Source organism: Jaculus jaculus, chromosome 4 (genome assembly GCF_020740685.1).
Source record: "Jaculus jaculus isolate mJacJac1 chromosome 4, mJacJac1.mat.Y.cur, whole genome shotgun sequence".
NCBI classification, from domain to species: domain Eukaryota; kingdom Metazoa; phylum Chordata; class Mammalia; order Rodentia; family Dipodidae; genus Jaculus; species Jaculus jaculus.
In genome coordinates this window covers 7346971-7371429 of record NC_059105.1, presented here as the reverse complement: position 1 = coordinate 7371429, position 24459 = coordinate 7346971, and the positions used below count along the sequence as shown (strand labels likewise).

The window sequence follows — 24459 nt, the reverse complement described above, 5'->3', positions numbered from 1 at the left end:
ATTTCAACACTCAACTTTTGTTATAATGATATAATTGCAAAATATATAACCAACTCCTCAAAAGTTTCTGTAAAGTAATTTCAAATCAGGCTCTCATCATTTCTGATTTATCTAATGGATCAAAATTGATATGAAAACTATTAGGAGCTAGAGTGTATAATTTGTATCTTTCTTTCATAGCTCTTTCTATAGCATGGACATTGATATTATTCCCCTTCCATCTACTATCAGACAATTCTACTCAATGTTTACTTTAAAGGCCGACTAGTCATTTATTTAGTTGAAAGCATCTTTAAGAAAGAGTAGGAATCATAGAGCAACAGTACTTTACAATAACCCTTTAATATGAGGAAAATAAGTAAATATGTATGCTTTATTATCTTCATTATTAAGGAAAACTTTTCTGATCCTTTAGGTCTTGTATGGCATGAATTTAATTTTTAAAAATTTTTATTTATTTATTTGAGAGCAACAGACAGAGAGAGAGAGAGAGAATGGGCACGCCAGGGCTTCCAGCCACTGCAAACAAACTCCAGATGCTTGCGCCCCCTTGTGCATCTGGCTAACATGGGTCCTGAGGAATGGAGCCTTGAACGGGGTCCTTAGGCTTCACAGGCAAGTGCTTAAGCGCTAAGCCATCTCTCCAGCCCATGAACTTAATTTTTTATATGCTGCACTCATCATGCTATAGTGGTTAACTATTACTTATTTAATTAGTTATAAGTTTAATTTTACATGACAGTTTAACTTTACCAATTGTTTCCTTCTATAAAGGGCCAGATATTAAATGCTTTAAACTCTGTTTTCCACATTATCTCAGTCAAAATGACTTGACTCTATAAACATTGTGCCAATAAGCAAGTATGTTTGTGTGTTAAAGAAATGTATTTATATGGGGCTTCAAAGATGGTTCAGTGGTTAAGAAGCTGCCTGTGGAGCCTCAGGGCCCAGGTTTGATTCCTGAGTACCCACGTAACCCGTATGTACATGGTGACACGTGCATTTGGAATTTGTAGTGGGAAGAGGCCCTTCTCACCCATTCTCTCTCCCCTCTCAAGTAAATAACTACACAAAAAGTTAAAATATATTTATATATACCAGTTGAATAGGTACATGTGTCATCAAATATTCTGCTTTTGTTTTTTATGTATAATTTTATTATTGACAATTTCTATACTTACAGACAATAAACCATGATAATTTCTGCCCCTCCCCTACTTTGCCTTTTACAACTCCACTCTCCATCATATCCCCTCCCTCTCTACATTAGTCTGTCTTTTATTTTGATATCATCTTCTTTTACTCCTATTGCCAAAGTCTTGTGAAGGTATTGCTTGGCAGTTCGAAGTCATAAGTATTGAAGCCAATTTCTGTCTGGACAGTTGCATAGTAAGGAGTTGTGCCCTTCCTTGGGCTCTTACATTCTTTCTGCCACCTCTTCTGCAAAACTCCTCTGTCACTTCTCAGCACTTTGCTGCCTTTTGGGTCATACCAGTGTTCACTGCCAGCTAAAAAGAAAAGATTCTTTAATCAAAAGTGAGAGTAGCATTAATATATAACTATGAACATTAAGTGTAGTGTTTACTGGGCAATTAGGTGAGAATAATATATAAATTTCACCAGACAAGGGCAGACTTGATATGGCAGACTTTCTACACCTAAGGCTCGTGATATCCCCTGCCATAAGCTTTTTTTTTTTTTTAAATTTTATTTATTTATTTATTTGAGAGTGACAGATACAGAGAGAAAGACAGATAGAGGGACAGAGAGAGAGAATGGGCGCACCAGGGCTTCCAGCCTCTGCAAACAAACTCCAGACACATGTGCCCCCTTGTGCATCTGGCTAACGTGGGACCTGGGGAACCGAGCCTTGAACCGGGGTCCTTAGGCTTCACAGGCAAGCGCTTAACCACTAAGCCATCTCTCCAGCCCTGCCATAAGCTTTTGATTAGGTTACCAGGCATGTATTCCCTCCCATAGAACAGACTTCCAGTCCAACTAGAGAGCAGTTGGTTTCCTCTACAGCAGACAGGCCACTACTGCACCTGTTCGGTCATTTGGCCTGGCTGGCCACACTTGAGGCTTCCAGTGTCCATTTTTTTCACTACTGATGATTTCTGTTTCCCATAGGGCCTCACACAGTGCAGACTTTTCCAGATTTCACTTGGCTTGTCTACAGGGAGTAGGTTTTCAGCTCAGACCCAGCATGATTTCTCAGTGACCTTCCTGCCCAACCATGTGAAGTCTTCAGCAATAGGGTCTTACCATCTTTTTCTCATTGAAAACCAAGGGCCTTGGCAATATCCTGTAATGTTTTAGAGGCAACAGGGACCTCCCTGGCCTACAACTCACTGGAAGGTATCCCATCTCTGGCACTAAAAGTTTTCCAGTAACAACTTATGTCTCCTGGATGTGCCATTATCCAAAAAAGTAGCTTTTTATGTTTCTTATTGAGTATATCTTGAATTTTGATTGACCTTCCCCCCACACCCTTCTTTTACTCAATTTCTTTCCGTGGCCTCACTTAGGCCATTTCCCTCCCTGTAATATGTTCTTCTACTTACTTATATACAATACAATCCCCTTAAGTCTTTCTCTCTCCTCCCTCCCCTATAATCTGTTTTTCTAGCTTACTGGCCTCGGCAACCAATTTTTGGATTCATCTCACATGTAAGTCTACACATTTGAAGCTAGGATCCACATATAAGAGAGAACATGTGATGTTTGGCTTTCTGGGCCTGGTTTACATCACACAGTGTAATACTTTCCAGATCCATCCATTTTCCTGGAAATTTCATTTTCTTTATCACTGAATGTACCACATCTTTATTATCCATTCATCTATGGATGGACATCCAGGCTGGTTTCATTTCCTAGCTGTTGTGTATAGAGCAGCAATAAATATGGTTGAGCACATATCTCTAAGGTTGTGAGAAGAATCATTAGGATACGTGCCTAGGAATGCTACAGCTGGAGCATATAGTAAACCTATTTTTAGCTGTCTCAGGAGTCTCCACACTGATTTCCACAATGACTGTACCAGAAAACATACCCACCAATAGTGTGGAATGCTTCCCCTTTTCCCACATACTCCTCAACATTTATTGTCATTTGTTTTCTTGATGATAGCCATTCTTACAGAAGGAATCTCAAAATAGTTTTAATTTGCATTTTGTTGTTGTCTAGAATGTATAACACCTTTTTAGATGTTTATATGCCATCTGTATTTCTTCTTTTGAGAACTCTATTTAGTTCCATAGCCCATTTTTTATTTTCTTATTTATTTTTTAAATTTATTGTTTATTAATTTGAGATGAAGAAAGAGGCCTACAGAGAGAAAGAGAGAGGGAGAGAATGGGTGCAGTGTGCCAGGGCCTCCAGCCACTATAAGCGAACTCCAGATGCATATGCCCCTTGTGCATCTGTTTTACATGGGTCCTGGAGAACTGAATGGGGTACTTTGGCTTTTTAGGCAGATGTCTTAACTGCTAAGCCATCTCTCCAGCCCCCATAGCCCATTTTTAATTGGGTGTTTGACTTCTTATGGTTTTGTTTTTTTGAGTTCTTTGTATATTCTGGATATTAATCCTCTATAACATGTATAGCTGGCAAAGATTTTTCTCCCATTCTATAGGTTGTCTTTTTGCTCTGTTGACAGTGTCCTTTGCTGTATAGAAGATTTGCAATTTCACGAGATCACAGTGGTTGATTAGTGGCTTTATTTACTGAGCAATTGGGGTTATGTTCAGAAAGTCATTGCCTATGCCAATATGTTGAAAGGTTTACCATACTTTCTTCTCCTAGCAGTTTCAGAGTTGCGAGTTTGGTATTAAGGTCTTTCATCAATTTTAATAATGAGTTATGGGCCTCAATACAGAGTTCCCAAATGAGGAAATACAGATGACATATAAACATCTACTTTTTCCCCTAGCAGTTTCAGAGTTTCAGGTCTCATATTAAGGTCCCTGATCCACTTGGACTTGATTCTTATGCATGGGGAAAGACAAGAATCTATTTTCATCCTTCTACATAGATAGAGATAGAGATAGAGAGAGATAGAGATAGAGATAATCTCCAGTTTTCTCAGTACCACTTGTTGGAGAGGCTGTCATTTGTCCAATGAATATTTTGTCATTTTTTTTGGTCAAAAATCAGATGGCTGTAGCTGCCTGGATTAAGATATGAGTTGTCTATTATGTTCCATTGACATATGTGTCTTTGTGCCAGTACCGTACTGTGGTTTTTTTTTTTTTTTTTACTACAGCTTTGTAATATAGCTTAAAATTGGGTATGTTGATTCAACCAGCCTTATTTTTGTTGTTCAAAATTTTTAGGCTATTCAAAGTTTTGGGATTGTTTTTCCTATTTCCATAAAGAAGACCATTGGATTTTAAAAATATATATAATTTACTTATTTAATTGAGAGAGAAAATTAGAAGAAGAGGCAGAGAGAAAGAGAGTGTGGGCATGCCAGGGCATCAAGCCCCTGCAAACAAACTCCAGACCCACACACCCCTTGTGCATCTGGCTTATGTGGGTCCTGGGGAATCAAACTGGGGTCCTTTGGCTTTGCAGGTAAACTCCTTAACCACCAAGCCATTTCCCTAGCGCTACCATTGGAATTTCAATGGGGAATGCATTAAATGTATAGATTGCTTTTGGTGAGATTGACATTTTCACAATATTCATTCTTCCAATCCAAGAACATATGATGTCTTTTCATTTCCTAGTGTATTCTGCAATTTCTCACTTGAGTGTTTTAAAGTTCTCATTGAAGAGATCCTTCACTTCCTTGGTTAGGTTTATTCCAAGGTACTTTATTTATTTATTTATTTTGAGATAATTTTGAATGTGAGAGATTCTCTAATTTCGTCCTCCGCATTTTTGTTGTTAGTATATAAGAAAGCTACTCATTTCTGCATGCTTATTTTGTATCCTGCTACATTATTAAAAGTTTTATCAATTCTAACAGTTTGCTGGTAAACGCTTTAGGGTCCTTAATGTATAATCATAGCATCTGCAAATAATGATAATTTGATCTCTTCCTTTCCAATTTGGATCCCTTTTATGTGTGTCTCTTGCCTTATTGCTATGGCTAAGACTTCTAGTAGTATATTAAATAAACGTGGGGACAGTGGACGTCCTTTTCTTGTTCCTGATTTTAGTGGAAAAGCTTCACATTTTTCCTCATTTAGTATTATGTTGGCTGTAGGTTTGTCATAAATAGCTTTTATTATGTTGAGATACGTTCCTTCTATTCCCTGTTTTTTTAGGACTTTTACTATGGAGGGATGTTGGATTTTGTCAAATGCCTTTTCCGCATCTACTGAGATTATCATGTGATTTTTGTCCTTCAGCCCATTTATATAATGCATTACATTTATCAATTTGTGTATGTTGAACCACCCCTGCATCTCGGGGATAAAGCCTATTTGGTCAGGATGAATAATTTTTCTGATATATTCTTGTATTCTGTTTGCCAATATTTTGTTGAGAATTTTTGTATCTATGTTCATGAGGGAGTTTGGTCTGTAATTGTCTTTTTTTTTTTTTTTTTTTTTTTTGGTTCTCTTTGTATGGTATTGGTATTAGGATGACACTGGCTTTGTAGAAGTTATTTGGCAGAATAAGCAGTGGTGTTATTCTTCCATGAAGTTCTGGTAAAATTCACCACTGAATCCACCTGGGCCTGGACATTTTTTAGTTGGGAGACTTTTCATACATGCTTGGATCTCCATATTTGTTATAGGACTGTTTAAATGGCTTATCTCATGTTGATTTAATTTTGGTAGGACATATGAATCAAGGAAATCATCCATTTCTTTCAGATTTTCAAACTTATAGGCATATATATCCCCCCACCTTTTTTTGGCTTATTGAGGTAGGGTCTCACTCTAGTCCAGGCTGACCTGGAATTCACTATGTAATCTCAGGGTAGCCTCAAACTCACAGCGAGCCTCCGACCTTTGCTGCCCGAGTGCTGGGATTGAAGGTGTGTACCACCATGTCCAGATTAGAGGCATATATATTCTTAAAGTATGTCCTTATGATTTTTGAATTTCTTTGGTATCTATTGTAATGGTGCCTTTTTCAACTCTAATTTTATTATTTTTTGTCTTTTTTCTCTTTCTTCTGGTCAGAATTGCTAAGGGTTTGTCAATCTTGTTTATTTATTGATTTTTATTTCTATGTCATTAATTTCTGCCCTAGTATTTATTATTTCCATCTACTGATTATTGGCTTGCCTTGTTCTTTTACCAAGAATTTAAGGTGCAGCATTAAATTGTTTACTTGTGAACTCTCTAGTTTCTTAATATAGGCACTTAAGCTATAAATTTCCCTCTTAGGACGGCCTTCATTGTGTCCCAAAGGTTTTGGTATGCTGTGTTCTCATCACCATTTGATTATATGAACTTGTTGATTTCCTTTTTGAGTTCTTCAATGACTTATCCACCATTCTTTATTGTACTGGTTAGTCTCCATGAATTTCTGTATGCTCTGTAGTTTTTCTTCTTCCTGATTTGTAGTTTAACCCTATTGTGGTCAGATCAAGTACAAGGGATTATTTGAATTTTCCTGTATTTATTATTTGCTGTGTATCTTAATATCTGGTCAATTTTAGAGGATGTTCCATGTGCTACTGAGAAAAATGTATACTCTCCAGTGTTTGGATAGAATGTTCTTTAGATATCTGTTAAGTTCATTTGTTCCATGACATCATTTAATTCAGATGTCACTTTATTTTTTGCCAGATGACTGTCAATTGATGAGAGTGGGGCATTGAAGTTACCCACTACCATTGTGTTTGGAATTATCCATGACTTTAAGTCTAATAATGTTGATTTGATGAAATTGGGATCCCCCATGTTAGGTGCATGTTCATTTAGGATTAATGTCCTCCTTTTGGAATATCCTTTTAATCAGTAAAAAGTGACCTTCTTTATCTTTCCTCACTAATGTTGGTTTGAAGTCTATCCTGTCAGATAGTAAGATAGCAATCCCTGTTTTTTTTTTTCCTAAGCCCATTTGCTTGAAATACTATTTTCCATCCTTTCATGCTAAGACAGTGCCTACCTTTTATTGAGCGATGAGTTTCCTGGAGGCAACAAACAGCAGGATCCTGCCTTTTATTCCAATCTGCAAGCCTGTGTCTTTTGTTGGGGGCATTGAGGCCATTGATATTAAGAGTTGTTATTGAAAGGTATGTGTTTATTCTCACCATTCTTCTTTCTTTGAAGTGCTTCCTGATTTCCCTTCACTCACTTGTTTTAAGTGTTATTTGAGTATTGTTTATTTTTTCCTATTTCCTCATGTGTTTGCTTTGCTTTCTTTTTAGTGTGAAGGATTTCTTCAAGTATTTTCTGTTCATCTGGCTTAGTTGTCAAAAATTCCTTTAGCCTAATTTTGTTGTGAAATGTCCTTATTTCTCCATCAATTTGGATAGATAGCTTTGCAAGATAAAGTAATCTTGTTTGGCAGTTGTTATCTTTCAAAACTTGGAATACATCATTCCAAGCCCTTCTGGATTTTAAAGTTTGTGTTGAGAAATCTGCTGTGATCCTGACTGGTTTGTCTTTACAGGTGACTTGCTTGTTCTCTCTACTTGTTTTCAATATATTTTCTTTGGTTTGTGTGTTTACTAAAATATGTGGAAAGGAGAGGTTCTTTACAGGTTTTGTCTACTTGGTGTTCTAAAAGGTTCCTGTGTCTGCACTGGCATTTCTTTCCCAATTTGGGGATATTTTTTTCTATGATTTTGTTGAAAATGCCTACTATGCCTTTGGATTGAAATTCTTCTCCTTTTACTATACCCTGAATTTTTATGGTTGATCTTTTCATAGTGTCCTGAATATCTTGAATTTCCCATTCGTACCTTCCTATTAGATTGTCTTTCTCTTTGTTGGCCTGTATTAGACCTGCCACCTGGTCTTCTAGCTTACATATTCTATCCCCCTTCATCCATTCTACTGGTGAGACTTTCCACAGAGTTTTTTATATGACTGTGTTTTTAAGTACTAGAATTTTTGCCTCTATAATCTCTAATATTTCTATTTCCTTACTCATGTCTTGTAATGCCTTCCTTATTTCATTTAGCTGGTTTCTGTGTTCTCTTGGAATTCCTTCAGGAGTTGGTTTTCTTCTCTAATTCCTTTGTTTTCTTCTTTGATTCCTTTGAGTAAAGATAAAATCATTAAAAAAAAAATCTTTGTCAGGCATTTGATCTAAAGCAGTCTCATCGGGTTCATTTCTGATGAATTTATAATTTTTAGTAGGGTTGTATTGTCTTTATTCTTTGGGTTTCTTGTATTATAATGTAGCAATTTTTGCATCTTGAGTTCATTTGATGCTTGGGTTTTCTAATTATATGTGGTGCTCTTAAACTTGGATATCTAATTTTGGGTACCTCCTGAGTAGGAGTTTAAGGTGCTAAGTGTGGCTTTTGTACCCAACTCCATCTGCAGAAGTAATCCTAGGTGTTGAGTTTGCCTGCTATTCAAGTGTTCTAGAGGGCTGGGTGGAGCAATTTACTGGCAAATTCTAAAATTCAACTGAGCAATACACACATTCAACAAAAAGTAAAACAGAGTGTGCAAGTGTGGGGATTGAAGCAAACAGATAACCTTACAGAGCCAAATCCCTAGGGAGTGTGTTGCTCTACACACTTAATCCTGTCAGCTGGGAAGTTGAGATTTCTGTTCTGAAATGGGTTACAGATCAGCCTGGGTCTGAATCAGACCCTGCCCCCCATTAACTACAGAAGAAAAAGGCAAAGAGCCCATGAATCTGATAGCATCAAAGCAACAATAATCAACTTCCAAATAGATCTTAATTGAAATTGGTAAAGCCAACAATGAATACGTAACCCATAACCTGCCCTGACATAGAAAGAGTGCAGGACTATATACCTGTTTTTCTGTCACTTGACCTCATTGCCTTTTGGGGTGTCTTCCAATCTCACCAATGCTGAGTGCCCACCTTGATCCCTCTGTGTTGTGCTGTTGAGCTGGTGTTGTGATCAGCTGTGCTGATTGCCATGCCACTGGGGGCTGAATGTGCTCTCCAGAGGTTCCAGGTTCTGATGGTTGGGGGACGGGACGGGAGAGTGCACAGAAGTGTGGAGTTGTACTGGAAATGCTCAGCTGCTCCCACCTGTGTCCTTTCCAGCTCCTTAATGGATCACCACCGTCTCCCCTTTAGGTTTGATGATGTTGGAAAATCCCCTGTTTCGTCTTTGTTGCTGAAGCTTGACACCTGGTGGGCGGGTGCCCAGGTCTGGGGGGAATGTATATCTTGCTGTGGTTTTGCTTAAATCCCTCCACAGGCTGGTTTGGTTTGACTCTTTTGCAACTATCTTACCTGGAAGTCTGCTGTTGCTTTTCTAACCTTTCAAAATGATCAAAAAAATCTTGTTAATTCAAGACATTGAGTATTATTTAATAAGTTGAATATTATTCATAATTCTCAAGGTTGAACTCAATGTCAAACTCAATACAGCACTTGCTTAACATTGCATTTGTCTCCTACGTCTTTGCTAATGTATTACTTTTCATATGCTAAGACATAAAAATTAAAACAAAAATATCTGTATACATATATCAATTGTCCTCATGTTGTTTTTAATGTTGAAACGCTCCAAATACTTATTTCAGAGTAGTCTTAATTCTTTTTACATTTTATACCTTTGCAAGTGAGTGTGTGTAGAGTACTTGTGATGTAGTGTATGATGTGGTGTATCTGTGGTACATGCATGTATGCACATGCACATGTCTTATGTGGGTGAGGATGAGGACCAGAGAAAGCATTGGTAGCTTCCTCCACTGATGATCTGTATTTTCCATAGTCAGAGTCTCTCATTCAGCTTGAAATGCTATTTTTGGTCCACAAGCTCTAGTGATCCTCTTCCCTTTTCCCCTGCCAACAAAGGACTTGGGTTACATGTGTGCATGGCCACTTCCAGCTTTTACACGTGTGCTGAGGAATCAGACTCAGGTGGTCTCAGGCATTCCAGTGTATATGGCAAGTGCTCTTTTCTACTGAGCCATCTTCCCAGACTCAGAATAGTTGCATTTCCTGCAATGTTTTTAAGGTATTTTGGAAAAAAATTAAATATATAGAGTAGAGAATTATCATTATGCTACAGTGTTATTTGATACTTGAGGAAAATGTATTCAGTGCCAGGAAGCATTCACTTTTTTTTCCAAAAAGAAAAACTAAATATTGAAGCGAACTAAATTTCTATATCATTTATGTCAGAATTGTTCTACTAAGGGATTATTCCATGTTCTACACAGCCAGATAAATTATAATGTGTATACCCATACATAGGCATATAATTTATGAACAGTGTACATAAAATTATATTTGAAGAATATACAAATGTACAAGTTAGCATATGTGGATTTTTTAGCACTATTTTGGTAACCCATATAGAAAGTTCATGAACTTTTCAAATGTCATGCAACTTGCAAAATTTCTATCAAAGCACATCATTCTGCTTTATACTATGTTGTTTCCTTTTAAGAATTAAAACATGCAGTTAAAACTAGCATTTTGGAAAGAGTCTGTTTTTCATTTGGCTTTTTAAAAATGTGTCTTCAAAGTTTTTATTTCTCAGAGTTTCAAAGAGATTGAGAGCTGGAGATTCACCCACGCCCATTTGTTTACCAGATTGTTAGTATCTTATGGTGCTTTAGTTCATTTGTCATAAATAATAAGTCAATATTGACACATGAAAATGAGCAAATATCACACTTCATTCTAATTTTCTTTGTTTATGTTTCACAAATTTTTTTTCTCCTGCTCCCAGTCCCTTCTAAAATTGTGGTAGCTTCTCTGTGAACTTGACTCATGCTGGATGACCTGGGCAGCTTTGAGGATTCCTGCTCTAGTATTTTGTAGGATGTTTCTCAATTTAAGTTCCTCCGATGCTTTTATGAAAGTTAAGAAAGTTGTCCATGGCCATACCACCATGGACATGTCTGATCTCAGAAGCTAAGCAGGGTCAGGCCAAGTTGGTACTTGGATGGGAGAGTTGAGAAAGTTGCAGAGAAGGAAAGTGTTGAGGTAATGTGACGCATTCCACAGTGCAACCGTGGTGCACACATACTGCAATATTAAGCACCACCACTAGTCACCTGTTGGAGGTGCTATTTGCCAAATGCTGTTTAGACTACTATAACTTATATAAACTGGATTGTTTATAAAGGAAACAGTTATTATCATTCTGGAGGCTGGGAATACCAAGTTTAGGGTGTCACCATGACTGGGTTTTGATAAGTAACTACTTCCAAGCCACAACTTGCCAACTACTTGCTGTGTGTTCAAATGATAGAAGGAAAATAAAGCTATTTTGGGCATCTTTTATAAGACATTGACCCCTTTTGTCACCACATCTTTCCGCAATTTTCATCTTTTGCACCATGTAAGTGGACTTTAGGAGCTCAGAAGGACACTAATGTTCAGGCCATAGAACCAAATGCCTCCATTATCAAGTTATCATAGCCACCTGGCTATACTGTATTATGCAGAAGTTACTGGGTAGATCCCTCACACACACAAAGGTATAGATCTTTGTTTCCCCTCCTAGATGGGAAATTTTACTTGATTGTATTCCCTGAATATATTCCACTATAATATTTTCTATGCTGAGTCGTGTTAAGATAAACATCTTGTCCAAGAGCCAGTCAGGTATTCATAATAATTGAGCAACAGTGTTATAATTATTTCTCAGTGTGCAATTGCTGTCTTTTGTGTATGCTTGTTTGAATATATATATTGGAGATTGAGTTTACATTATTTGTTAACAGTCTATCCCCAAAGTTATTCCAACTGCAGGGAAAGATGTAATGAATTTAAGAGGGATATTTTAACAAGCTACAATTATTTTTGTGATAAAGAGGGATGGGAAGAATGTAAGAGCAAAAGAATGAGATGTGGGGATGAGGAACTACATTCATGGAATCATAGCAGAGATGCAGCTTCCTACGAGTGACAAAACTTGCCATAGATGAAGGAGGAGTCCATGAGACCCTCACCACTCAGAGTAAAGTGGAAACTGATGATTACTGAGAGAGGGGAAGTCATAAATTTTAGTGGTGTAGCCACTTGGAGGTCTTCTTACTCCCAGCAATTAGCTCCCACCCATGATTATTCAAATGATCCAAATTTAAATAAGTGGCTAATAGGAAACAAGGCATGGAAGTAGGATGGAGTCTAATGGAAGAAAAGGTTTAGAGGGAAGAAGAAGGAGAAGCAGATAATAGGAAGGTCAAAATGCATTGCATAGATGTGTAAAATTGTCAAACACTAAGATAAAATACCAGAAAAGTGATGAAATCATTTGTGGATAGCATTTTGTAATATAATTTCTAATGAAGCAAACTCTTATGTCAAAAATAATGAATGAGTGCATGACATCTGAGAGAAATACTATTATTCTATTAGGAGAAAACATATTTACATGCCCAAGGGAGTATTTGAACAAATAAATAGACGTAACACTAATGTCAGAATTTAATATGAGAACTAAAAGCTATTTTTCAAAACATGTACCATTTAATGTCTATATGAGTCATGGGCCTATCTTCACAGATGAATCATATTCTATATTCATTCATCTGATCCTAACATTATTCTTTTGGATTTCCTTAAAGTATGGATGTTGTTTGACTGTAGATCTGATTGTACTCAAAGTATTTTAAGACCTAATTTTATTTTGAATCATCAGTATTTCAACAAACTGTAGTTGAGTTATCTCTAATCACCCCACCTTTCTTCGTGTATCTGTATATGATTTCCTGTGTACTTTCAGGTATTGCATGCAATTCTTTCTTACTAATGAGAATATGTACTTACCAAGAGGATGATTACACAACATTGAGCAAGTATGAAAAAAAGTGATTTTCTTCTATCAATATTACAGCTAAGTCTACAATAAAGTGAACCTGTATCTAGTTCAAAATAAAATTAAAATGAAGAAATAAACAAGCATTTTAATTCTTCATTCCTGTACTTCTATTCTTTAGTCATAAATAATTTATGATTCTTAAAATATACATTTCTCTCTCTAGGCAAAATTTCTAATACAATCATCACCACATATGCATTATAGATAATAGTAATGATATTATAATAACTATGAAATATATTGCTGGTACTCTTGTTGAATCCTAATTTTCTTTTTGCAATCATTTACTGATTCACACCATTAAAACATCAGAAAGTTAACTAATAAATTATTTAATATTGGCATATTAAAGTAAATAAAATGCAAGCATATAAGTGATGATGCCTGTTATGTCTTAGTTTAGCTATTCTCAATTACCATTTTTACCAAGATTTTACAAAGAAAAAAGATTATCTGTGGTGTTTAGTTTTTTTTTGTTTTTTTTTTTTGAGAAGCAACAAAAATTGTTCAATGAAAGTGGCTTCAATCCATAAATCTTTATTGAAATCCCAGTGCTTTGTTCTGCATGCTGGAACCCTCGAGATGAATGAGATTAAAACCCACCCTCTGGGAACTCTGTGTTCTAACTTTCATTATGATGGTATATACTGTTATAAGTCAATAAATTATATGTGTTTCACTTAAATAGAGTCACTGTATTTTTATTACTTAGGTTATCATGTTATAAAATACTGTCCTTAAAAACATTCTGAGCACATTGACAATTTACTATTGGGACAAAAAAAATTTGTTCAATATATAAGGTCAACAAGTATGTAGAAATGAATTTAAAATGTCCATGTCCATGGCCAGTGTCCTAGGACAAAGACTAGGAAATTTCAGAAGATGTTAACATTGCCCAACATCTCCTGAAACTTTGTTTCAAGGTAGGCCCATGCAGTCATGCCTAAGATACCTTCTTTTGGATCTAGGTCTACTCATTGACTTTTGACTTGGTAAGGTCTTTTTATTCACTTATAAAGACTTAAATGCATTCTCATTTTAGTACTCTAATCACTGTATAATAATTATTCTTCAATTTCTAAATAAAATTCTGTAGAAGTGTACTGTCATAGAAATAATATCAGCTTTAAGTCAGGCTGTCCTTATTATGACTTACTGACCTTGACCTTAACGTAGTTCCTAAAAGTTTCTGAAACTCAGTAGTCTAAGTGAGTGGGCAGGTAAATATTGTCAATACAACTAGGTGTAGTTGATGACTCCTAACTAGAGCTCTTTGCACATAACTGACTGAAAGTGGGCATCTGACATTATTAGAATCATAAGTCTGGGCAATATTGCTTTTGTTATGTAATAAGCTGACCTTCATTTTCCCATGTAGCCTTACATCAACTGCTGAAAGTAAGGTATTATTGATTTACTTATTCAGATAAACAATACATGAAACTGTGTACTTAATGGAATTAGACACGATGAAGATTTAAATCCATCTTTTCTAACTTTAGGCTCTGGTCCCTCCTTAAAGGATTAGGAATCCTGCTAATTCTAGTTAGCAGAGCCTACTCCCCTGGCTTTGGGAAAGAAAAGTAAATGGTTGAAGTACTAGCTCTTTAATCTGTACATTCAGGATGCTGTACTAGTTTGTCTTCCTCATCCTTTTCAGCGTGTATGCACACCCACAGCCTGTAGAGCATATTTCGCAGATGCCTGAGTGTGGGGCATGAATGCAAGCTCCAATCTCAATGCTGCCATTTTTGTTTCTGTAAAATTAGGCAAGTTACCATACTTCTTTATGTATCTAGTCATTTATTATCCTTGCATCATGGAACAGAATTTCTAAACTTTATTCTTGTAAGAAATGAATGAGTCAAACTTTTACAGAATAAGAATAAGAATCAATAGTGGGGTTATCATAACCCTAAGCGTTGTGATTTTATGAAATATATCTTAAATCTTTCAACTATTGATTAAAATTGTTTAGATGATTAAAGGCAAGATTCCCTATTTTATGATTATGGAGCAATCCCATTGCTTTTTTTTGGGTGACAGAATGTATGAAAAAATGTTATCAGATAGAAATGGTGCCACATAATCTGGGAGCAATGTTCAACATGTCTGAAAATAAATCTATATGAAACTTATATATTTCACACTGAACCTTCTCCTGTTAACCCTGCTGAGTGGATGCATCTCTTCCTCAAAGTTCCGAGAGCTATCAGTGTATTAGTTCTTGGGTTTGTAGAGGGCAATGACAAACATATGTTGAAGCATAAAAACTATAACAAATCATCTTTTTAAATAAAATCATTTGATCACTTACATTCCAAGCACACAAGCCATATACAAAGTCACTTTAACAGGAAAAATTATGAAAATGTGTCTTTTAGATTCTATTTAGTAGTGAACTCAAATATTTAAAACATATTTCAAGAGTGAAAATTATCACTTATATCTTTAAAACATATTACACTGATGTTAAACATAACGGAAAAATAATCTCAATATTTGAATTTATACATATCAGCAAAAGTACAATGGAATCAACATACGAGACATAAATTTTGGCAAATTTGATTGATAATTTTGTTTCCTTACTATAGGCTTTTAAAACATACTGGAAAACATTTATGCCCAATTTAATATTTAGAAATTTTATAATGTTTACTGATTTAAGTAAAAAGTTTGTTTATAGGTTCCATGCTGTCGTATTGCTTTTGTGTTACTTTATTTCTCAATTCATTTTATGAGATTTTAAAGTTAGGAGTAGTGATAGCTGACATTTTTCCAAGTAACTACTAGCACAGTGAAAAAAAAAAATGCTTTCGTTTTATTTTTCCTTGTTTATTCACTCTTTGTTTTTTGCCAGGTGGCATGCATGCAGTGGTTTCATGGGGACCATACAATGCTTGAGATGATTGAGAAAAAGCGTTGCTTATGCAAGGAAATAAAGGCTAGACAGAAAACGGAAAAGGGCCTGTGCAAGCAGGATAGCATGCCAATCCTCCCCAGCTGGAAGAAGAATGCGGGTGCAAAGAAGTACAGTCCCCCACCATATTCCACACAGCAGACGGTATTCTGGGACACTGCCATATGAGCATGTGCGCGACGGCATGAGCTCCATATTGCTCCATACAAGGAAGGAGGACTTGGTTTGGTGATAATTGTTACATGTCTTCTCTGTAGAAATGGAATGTCACAGGAAGCTGTGCCCGCTGTGTGGCAATTTCAAGAAGAAATGTTTGTCCTTGCAATTAAGGCACAATTACTTATCCCGGATTATTTTGAATCCAAAATATAGTAAATTGTAAATATTTTATTAGTTTATGGGTGACACCTGAGATAATAATGCTATACCTATTTAAATTACAGAAAGAGTTTATTATAAGATATAATTTGGTATTAACTGATTTGTTATCTCTTTTATATGTAATCCCCAGATGCCTTTTATTATTATTTTTTTTTTGCATTTAAAATGTCTTCTTTTTTCTCCTGCTCTCACTTGGCTTCTGTATAACAGCTCACAGTTTTCAATAATATTCAACCACATGATATATGATCTGGTGCTAGTAACATAAAAGATGAACGTCATATTTGTCAAGAACATCTGCTGCTTTTAAGTATTTAGTGGTCTGGTGGGAAATGAACGCAAACATAATGTTGAATTGGGCGTTCATGGTACAGTGACGCCGGTGTTGCTGCTGCAGCGGCTCGGCAAGGACTTCTCTTGTGTGTCCTCATGTTCGCTCTAAGATATGGGTAGTGAGGCTCCAGAGGTGGTTAGTAGGATATATTTGGACATCTCAGCAGAAAACATTTCCTTCAGAAAAGACTTTAGAGACATGCGTTCTTGCATTGTTGATCTGACTGGAGGAGACCAGGGTTCACTGTGACGATGAAAGGAAGAAGGAACCAGAAGCTTAAGCCCATGATTGCTTTAAAGGGAGTAGGACCAGTGTCATGGTAGCCGTACTGCCATTACATCTGAGGTGCATTTCGTGGGCATGAGCTTCCCCTTACAGACTGAGAACTAAACATTCAAATCGACTAATCTATGTATTTTAGTAAACTATGTGCAAATCTTCATAAAAATTTATGTCCATTGGGCTGGAGAGATGGCTTAGAGATTAGGCTGTTGCCTGCAAAGCCAAAGGACCCTGGTTCAATTTCCAAGAACCCATGTAAGCCAGATGCACAAGGTGGCACTTGCATCTGGGTTTGTTTGCAGTAGCTGAAGGCCCTAGTGGGCCCATTCTCTCTCTCTCTCTCTCTGCCTTTCTTCCTCTCTCTCTGTCAAACAAATAAAATAAATATTTCAAAATTTATGTCCATTAGTGGGAAAATATAACTTGTAAATCTTTTCAAGCAAGCTATCACATGTTGGGGGTTTTAATTTTCCACACATGACCATCATACCAATTCTTACCGATTATGGCACCACAACCAAAGAATTTTGACCACTTTTTTTTTTTTTAATTTTGTTTCATTGAAGAAACAGGAAATGCAGGGGATTGATAGAGAATAGGGTGGACTCCATTTTATGTAGTGGTGAAATTTTAAGTTAAAAATATAGTATATATCTTTTAAAAATAACTTGTTGGTTGGATACAAATGTTGCCACAGATAAATGAAAAGGAAACTATCACATATATTTTGTATATTTAAATTACTATTTATACTTCCTAAAATTGACAGTATGTGCTTCTTCATTAACAATCAATTTAGTATTATATTTCTGACAGGAAATAAAGTATGTGTTTGAAGTTACTGTCATAGTAGTTTTCCTCATAAAGGTATTGACAGCAATAGCCGTGTGCTGCTCAATAAAACCAAATATAACAGGAGTTAGGGAATTTTTGTAATCTATATTAATAAAAAACCTAGTAATGCTTTATCAGTGATGCTTCTTTGAAGAGCCTTGGAAATGGTATAACATAATTTTTTAATGTTTTATAATTAATGTATATTTTGATGTCCAATTATCACTCTGAGAAAAAAAAGGCAAAGGTAAGTGGGAGCGAGTGTTATGTGACGTGATGTGTGTGTGTTTGTGTGTGTGTGTGTGTGTGTGTGTGTGTGTGTGTGTGTGTTCAGTAGGAGAACTATATACATAATATACTTACTGGAGTTTTAGGTTTTGCTTGTATAAATGAGGTGGTGGAAAACAGCAGAATCATAAATACAGGAAGCACAGTGAGGTATTAAGTAGCTTAAGTGAATCCTGTTGCCATGTTTCATCAGCTATAGATTGTATTTGAAGCCTAGCAATCAATGGAGCACAAGTCTAAGTGATGAAAAATTTGAAGATAAAATCACAATTGAAATAAAATATGTTTATGGGCCAAATTGTTATCCTTATTTAAATTATTATAATTAGAGGCAATCATCTGAACACAAGACATCATTTCTTGGCATCTTTATGACCCTGGTAGACAGACATCCCAGCTAGTACAGTAAGGATTCTCCCTCTTTAAATTTAAGCTTAGGTGTTATCTTCCTACGTAGCATATGTAGCAGGTGTATTCTCATATATTGATATTATCTGTATCACTCTGAATTAAGCAGAAGTCAACTTTTGTTTAAACTGGTCATGTATCTAGGAGTAAACACAGGTAACAAAATGACTTGTATGGAACTTAGCCATTCCTACTTTCAGTGTTAAATTCACGCTTTTGCCACATTCATGAACTCCCTTTTCAAATGTCATATTTTCTGAAGTGGTGCCTTGTTTGAATATTTGAACAAAGGAACCCATTTCTCTTTATTTCTCCAGACTTTTCCCCATGTGGGAAGTAGTTGAAACATCTGAAATCATGGCTATGTTTAGATTTGACTTGAGAATTGTTGCTCTGTGCCTATAAAACATGTAAGTGTACACTATGGCAATCGCAATTCTAGAGGCTATTTTCCCTGTGTAAAGTGTTTCTCTGTGTAGAGAAAATGAAGTCAATAGTACAGAAAGAAAAACAGGCTGGCTCTCTGGAAGTAATAAATCTGGGCACCTGACCATGTGAACTTGGTCAGCAGGTAGCCTACAGCCACAACTCCATGTTATGATGAAGCTCGTATTTCTAGCATTGCCAAAAAACAAATCATATTGCACCATGATTATTAGGTAGAAAGAGCTCATGCCTATGAAAAAAATGGTCTTTTCACAGCAAATGTTATAGAAACAGAATTTTACTGACTATTATTAGCAAGATGCCTTTATATTTGAAATACTCTTAGTAGAGAAGAAACACATTTCTTTCAAAACAATGTTAGAAAGAATAAAATACTACATTGTTTCCAATCATAGAGACCAGCATTCTGGCAGAACTGTAATAGAACCTCACAGAAACTCTGCCAGTGCCTTCCTCACTCATGATATGAGAGTAAATTTGTCATGGAAATTGACGGATTTGTGGACATCAAGGATAACCTTCACTTATAAAATAATTTAGAAAGTAAAACAAAACTTGAAAAGATGGCAATGTGTTGTTCTGAAACAACAATTTTATAGATAAAATATCACTTTTCAAAATAGTGACACTTGAATCACTGACAGGTGACACATTCTTCTATGTATGCTTCTAGGAAACAGGGAAACTGTTCACTTATCACATTGTAGCATAGGTGTAGGTCTTGTCTACACACAGAATTTATTTTGATTCTTTTGAGCAAGCTAAGTGACCAACTCAATAACCATGAACTGCCCCAGCGGGTTATTGATTTAACCAACCAAGTCATCCAAGACAGTGAACATGCATACAGATGCAATGTTTATATCACTTATACATTCAACTGTCAATTTTCTATAGTACAGCTTGTAGGTTAAATATGTTTACAGGTGAAATTGAAAAGATTCCAATAATGTCAGCACTATGTAATCTAAGATGAAAATGAATATAGATAGGATAGACATTCAAATTACTATTTGCTGTGCCCTGAACTTAAATAGAAATAAAAGAAAAATGGTACATATGAAATATACTGTAACACTGTAACTCATTGTATCTTCCAGGTATGGAAGACTAGGTAGCAAATTGTAGAATGTGGACAAATAGTCATCAACTCATGGCTTTGAACAGTTCATTTATTTAGCAACTTATGTCTCATTTATTTTAAAAAGAAGTTCCTGAAGTACTTTGAATTAAATGTTAAAATAGATGTGGTATTTTCCTCCGAGTAATTTAATTATGTGACCATTTATATTTTCAAAATATAGCCACTTGTTTTGAAGAAGACCCAGTTACACGTTTGACAGTTCTTGTATGCTTATGTAGGGCATTCTCCTGATTTGTCAGAGTAAGTGTACAGTTAAAAAGGCTAACTGAATCTAAATTGAATGTCTAAATATAAAATATGTTTAAGTGTATCCTGTATGTAAACATACAACATGTACTGCTGTCAATGTTAATCAATATGGATATCACTGTTTCACCTTGTTAAATGTGAACATTTTGGCTTAGGGATTGGATAAGTCAAATCCCTTTAATATTTGGGTAAATTATATTGTAACAAAATGTGTATGATGTGGGGAAATTATTTGATTACATTTGTCTTTAAATATTATAAGGTTTCCAATTTAAAGGGAAACATTTTCAAAGAAATATTATTCAATTTATTCAGGCAAATGGGTGAAAATCTTTGAAAGTGTTCAGTTGTTCCCAAATATAACTGGGTTTGCCCACCCTAAAAGCAAGTATATACACACATACAGAATACATACTGTATATAATATATATGAAAATGTTTAGTATGCACTTCTTTTGTTTGGAAATACTTAACATTTAGAGTGTAGCAATTTGTGTCATGTGCACTGTGATCATAAAAAAAAATCAAAGCACAGTAAAGTCACAGTTCTGTTATCTTGCACTAAAAGCGTGTTTACGTATTTAGCAATTGTATGTTTACTTCCTTGATTTTTCAAATGATTGAAACAAATAGCTATGAAAAATGGTATGAAATAATATGTTTTTTAGTGGATAATGGCACTACATTTTTAAAAGACAGGGTTTTTAAGAAAACCATTTAACAACCATTCCAACAACACATGTTTACCATATATAAAATCTGAATGTCATATTGCATTTTTCATAAATCATTAGAAATGTCAGGTCTGTGCCTGGAAATTGTGCAAATAAGCATTAGGTAACATATTTCTCTATTCATATGTTATTAGCCATTTCTATACATAATGATATAAACACTGATGTTTTAATGTCTCTTAATTTTTGTACTTGATTTTTTTAGGTAACATGTAATTCTATATGTACTTTGATACTACTGAAGTAAGCAGATGTTGTTTGGAAATAAATTGATTTCTCTAGTGCATTGATAATATTTTACAATATTTTGTGCTTATTTATTTGTGCTCCCGTGTAATTATAATAAAAGCAATAGTTTAAATTACTTGATTATTGTTCTTCTATTTAGTCATTAAAAAGCGATATTAAAGGGGAATGGGGTGAATATGATTACTGCATATTATATATAGGTATAAAATTATATGATTATTTTGTACAATTAATATACACTAATAAAAACAAAATAAAGAACATTTAAAGAAAAATACACCAATGTTATCATATATAGTTAGCCATAAGACTACATGCTTTGAGGAAGATTAATGTTAATGAGTATTGAGGATGTGGATTCTTCAGTTATACAGTTCTCTATTACTTTTAATCACCACTGGCTTCTGCCTCCATGTACTGAACTAGAAGAGGCATTTTGACATTTCCTCTTTTTCCTTTCCATCTAACCTCAGTCATGTAACTCAGAGTTTATATGATGTGGTGGGAGAATTAAAGAATCAAATTTAAAACTCCCAGGCATATGTGTCCAGATAAAAGATGGATTAAGCCTGGCTTGGTGGTGCACAACTTTAATCCCCACCCTCAGGAGGCAGAAATAGGAGGATCACTGTGAGTTCAAGGTCACCCTGAGACTAAATAGTGAATTCCAGGTCAGCCTGGGCTAGAACAAGACTCTGCCTCAAAAAAATAAAATAAAAATAAAAACAGATTTATTATGTGCATACTGAGTGCTATGTCATACCTCAAGTCTAATTACAGAATTAATCTGAATTAAACAGAAAACATTAAGTATTCAATATTGTTTGGATATTGATAAATTGTTATTGAGTGTCTGAAAGATATGAGAAAGTTCTGGAATGCAGCAGTCATGCAACAGATTGTATAATGTCCCTTGATGGCCATTAATGATTTCACCAACCACTTATACCCCATATATTCAATTTGCATGTAACTGATTTTAACTTAACAATTCTCCAATAAATAATCGTCATGTATTAGAAGAAATACAGTATATTCCCACCATTTTGCCCTGCTCCTCCAGCTATTTAACAAAACATGCCGGGGTGGAGAGATGGTTTAGCAGTTAAGCGCTTGCCTGTGAGGCCTAAGGACCCTGGGTCTAGGCTCAATTCCCCAGGACCCATGTTAGCCAGATGCATAAGGGGACACACATGTCTGGAGTTTGCTTGCAGTGGCTAGAGGCCCTGGCATGCACATTCTTTCTCTCTCTTCCTCTTTCTCTCTGTCACTGTCAAAATAAATAAATAAAAATAAACAAAAAAATTAAAAAAACATGCCATTCACATGCCCATCATATAATCACTCCAGAATTTACCCATATCAATCCATGAAGTAAAGAATGTGACATTTTAAACTAATGGTCTTTATCATCTTCCTAACTCATTTATATCCTTCCCCTGGCTTTGTGATCTTAGAGTCCAGTAAAACCACTTTACTACGAAGAGGTAAGTAACTGCTACAACAATGTTCATCCTATTATGGTGATTTGTATTTGAAGGGATACTTATCAACACATGGATATGTTTATAGATTTGGAAAATGACTGAACAGGAGACTAGAATACAAAACAAGTTTAGAGAAAATTTTGTGTAACATTAGTTTATGTTCTCAAGAGAAGTACTTCTCAAAATTTGTTGTGCATAAAATCATGCACACAATTTGCCAAACCTCCAGTGTCAAGAAGCTAACCTGGGGTAAGTACATAGGCATCTGCATGTAATTAAAAAGAAATCATACTCGTGTAACTCCAATATGCAGACATATTTGAGCATAAGAATGGCGCTCGTACTTTAACATGCTGTATTTTTGTTATCGGGAGTCTCATTTGCATGGTGATTCAATACAGTAAATTCTGAGAATTGGCATCTGTAGCCAAATCTCAGGGGATACTGATGCTTTCTCCTCACTAACAACTGGCTTCTCTGCTGATGACTAGCCAGAATGGAGAACCACCCTCCAGAGTGGTGTGGTCCTCGGTGATGCTCACAGATACAGTGCTCAGTAGCATGACCCGGAGACTTGATGGAGATGCCATGAGCTCCATGCCTGGGGATATAGGAGTGGAAGGATATAGATATGCTTCATGAGCCTTTCCCACCAACCTGCATATCCGGAAAAGCCTTGAAACGTTGTCTTGGACTGACATTGTGGTTACCTTGGGTGAAATATTTTTAAAGGCTCATTTCTGTTTTCTATCTGCAAAGATTATAAGCTTATAATAGGGTTAAGGTCAGAACCAGACACCTTTTTACTCCTCCTTCCATTGCATCTCTTTTTTGTTCCCAGGCCATTCATAGGTTAAGAATAAGAAGCTGGGCTGGGCATGGTGGCACTCGCCTTTAATCCCAGCACTCGGGAGGCAGAGGTAGGAGGATCCCCCTGAGTTCAAGGCCACCCTGAGACTACATTGTGAATTCCAGGTTAGCCTGGGCTAGAGTGAGACCCTGTTTTGAAAAACAAACAGAAAGAATAAGAAGCTGCTACTAAGAGACCAATCAGAGAATCAACTCTACACACTAAATTAGAAATTGTGCAATTTCTCCCAGAAATAATATCTCAATACCTCAAAATATAAGAACTCATATTTTCATATTCCTCTTTACTAAAATTACTCAGAGTACCTCATAGTAGAGATTACTGTAGGAATACAGTGTTTCATTGCTTGAATTACTTTCTTTTAATTGATCACTCTTATAACATTATGAGAATAGGTTAGTATTTTAAAATATTCTATATATTGCTTGTCAACTAGTATTTAGCAATGTTAAGTACTGATAATGGTTTTAGGACTTTTGTCAGATTCCCCATTGTTGTAATTGATAACTACCACTTAATGACTCCAGTTCCCCTTCCCCAGATTCCTAGAGTCTCCACCAATTGCTACTAGCCTTATAATGGCTACAAAACTCAAAGATTTGCTTACTGTACTATATGGTAAGATTCAGAAAGATAAACCCACTGTGTTTGTTTTTAATCTCACATCAAATGAAGTACCTAGCCAATTGCTCTGCAAATGTGTACTACATAGTTTTCATTGACTTAATTTATATATTTAACAAATAATAAAATATGCCAAACACTATACCAGCCAGTAATAGAACAAAATCAGCATACTTATATAGCTTAAATGCCTGTTCATTTTCCAGTTGTAGGTTCTACTTTCTTCTTCATGATAGAAAACAAATATTATATGAGACCTCTGTGATGCTTTGAAATTTGGAATCCAACTATTGT

At 35.6% G+C, this 24459-nt stretch overlaps 1 protein-coding gene across 3 annotated transcripts in view; it reads left to right on the top strand.

Moving 5' to 3' along the window:
• Nyap2 (neuronal tyrosine-phosphorylated phosphoinositide-3-kinase adaptor 2) overlaps positions 1-21148 on the top strand; it is a 268470-nt gene extending 247322 nt beyond the window's left edge. For 2 of the 3 annotated variants that reach the window (XM_045146668.1, XM_045146667.1), the window contains one exon: positions 15774-21147. In XM_045146668.1, the coding sequence (XP_045002603.1) occupies positions 15774-16001 (228 nt within the window). In that variant the 3' untranslated portion in view covers positions 16002-21147. Of the gene's footprint in view, positions 1-15773 lie in introns of all 3 variants that reach the window. The other variant, XM_045146669.1, reaches the window with a different exon arrangement.
• Positions 21149-24459: the final 3311 nt, after the last annotated feature.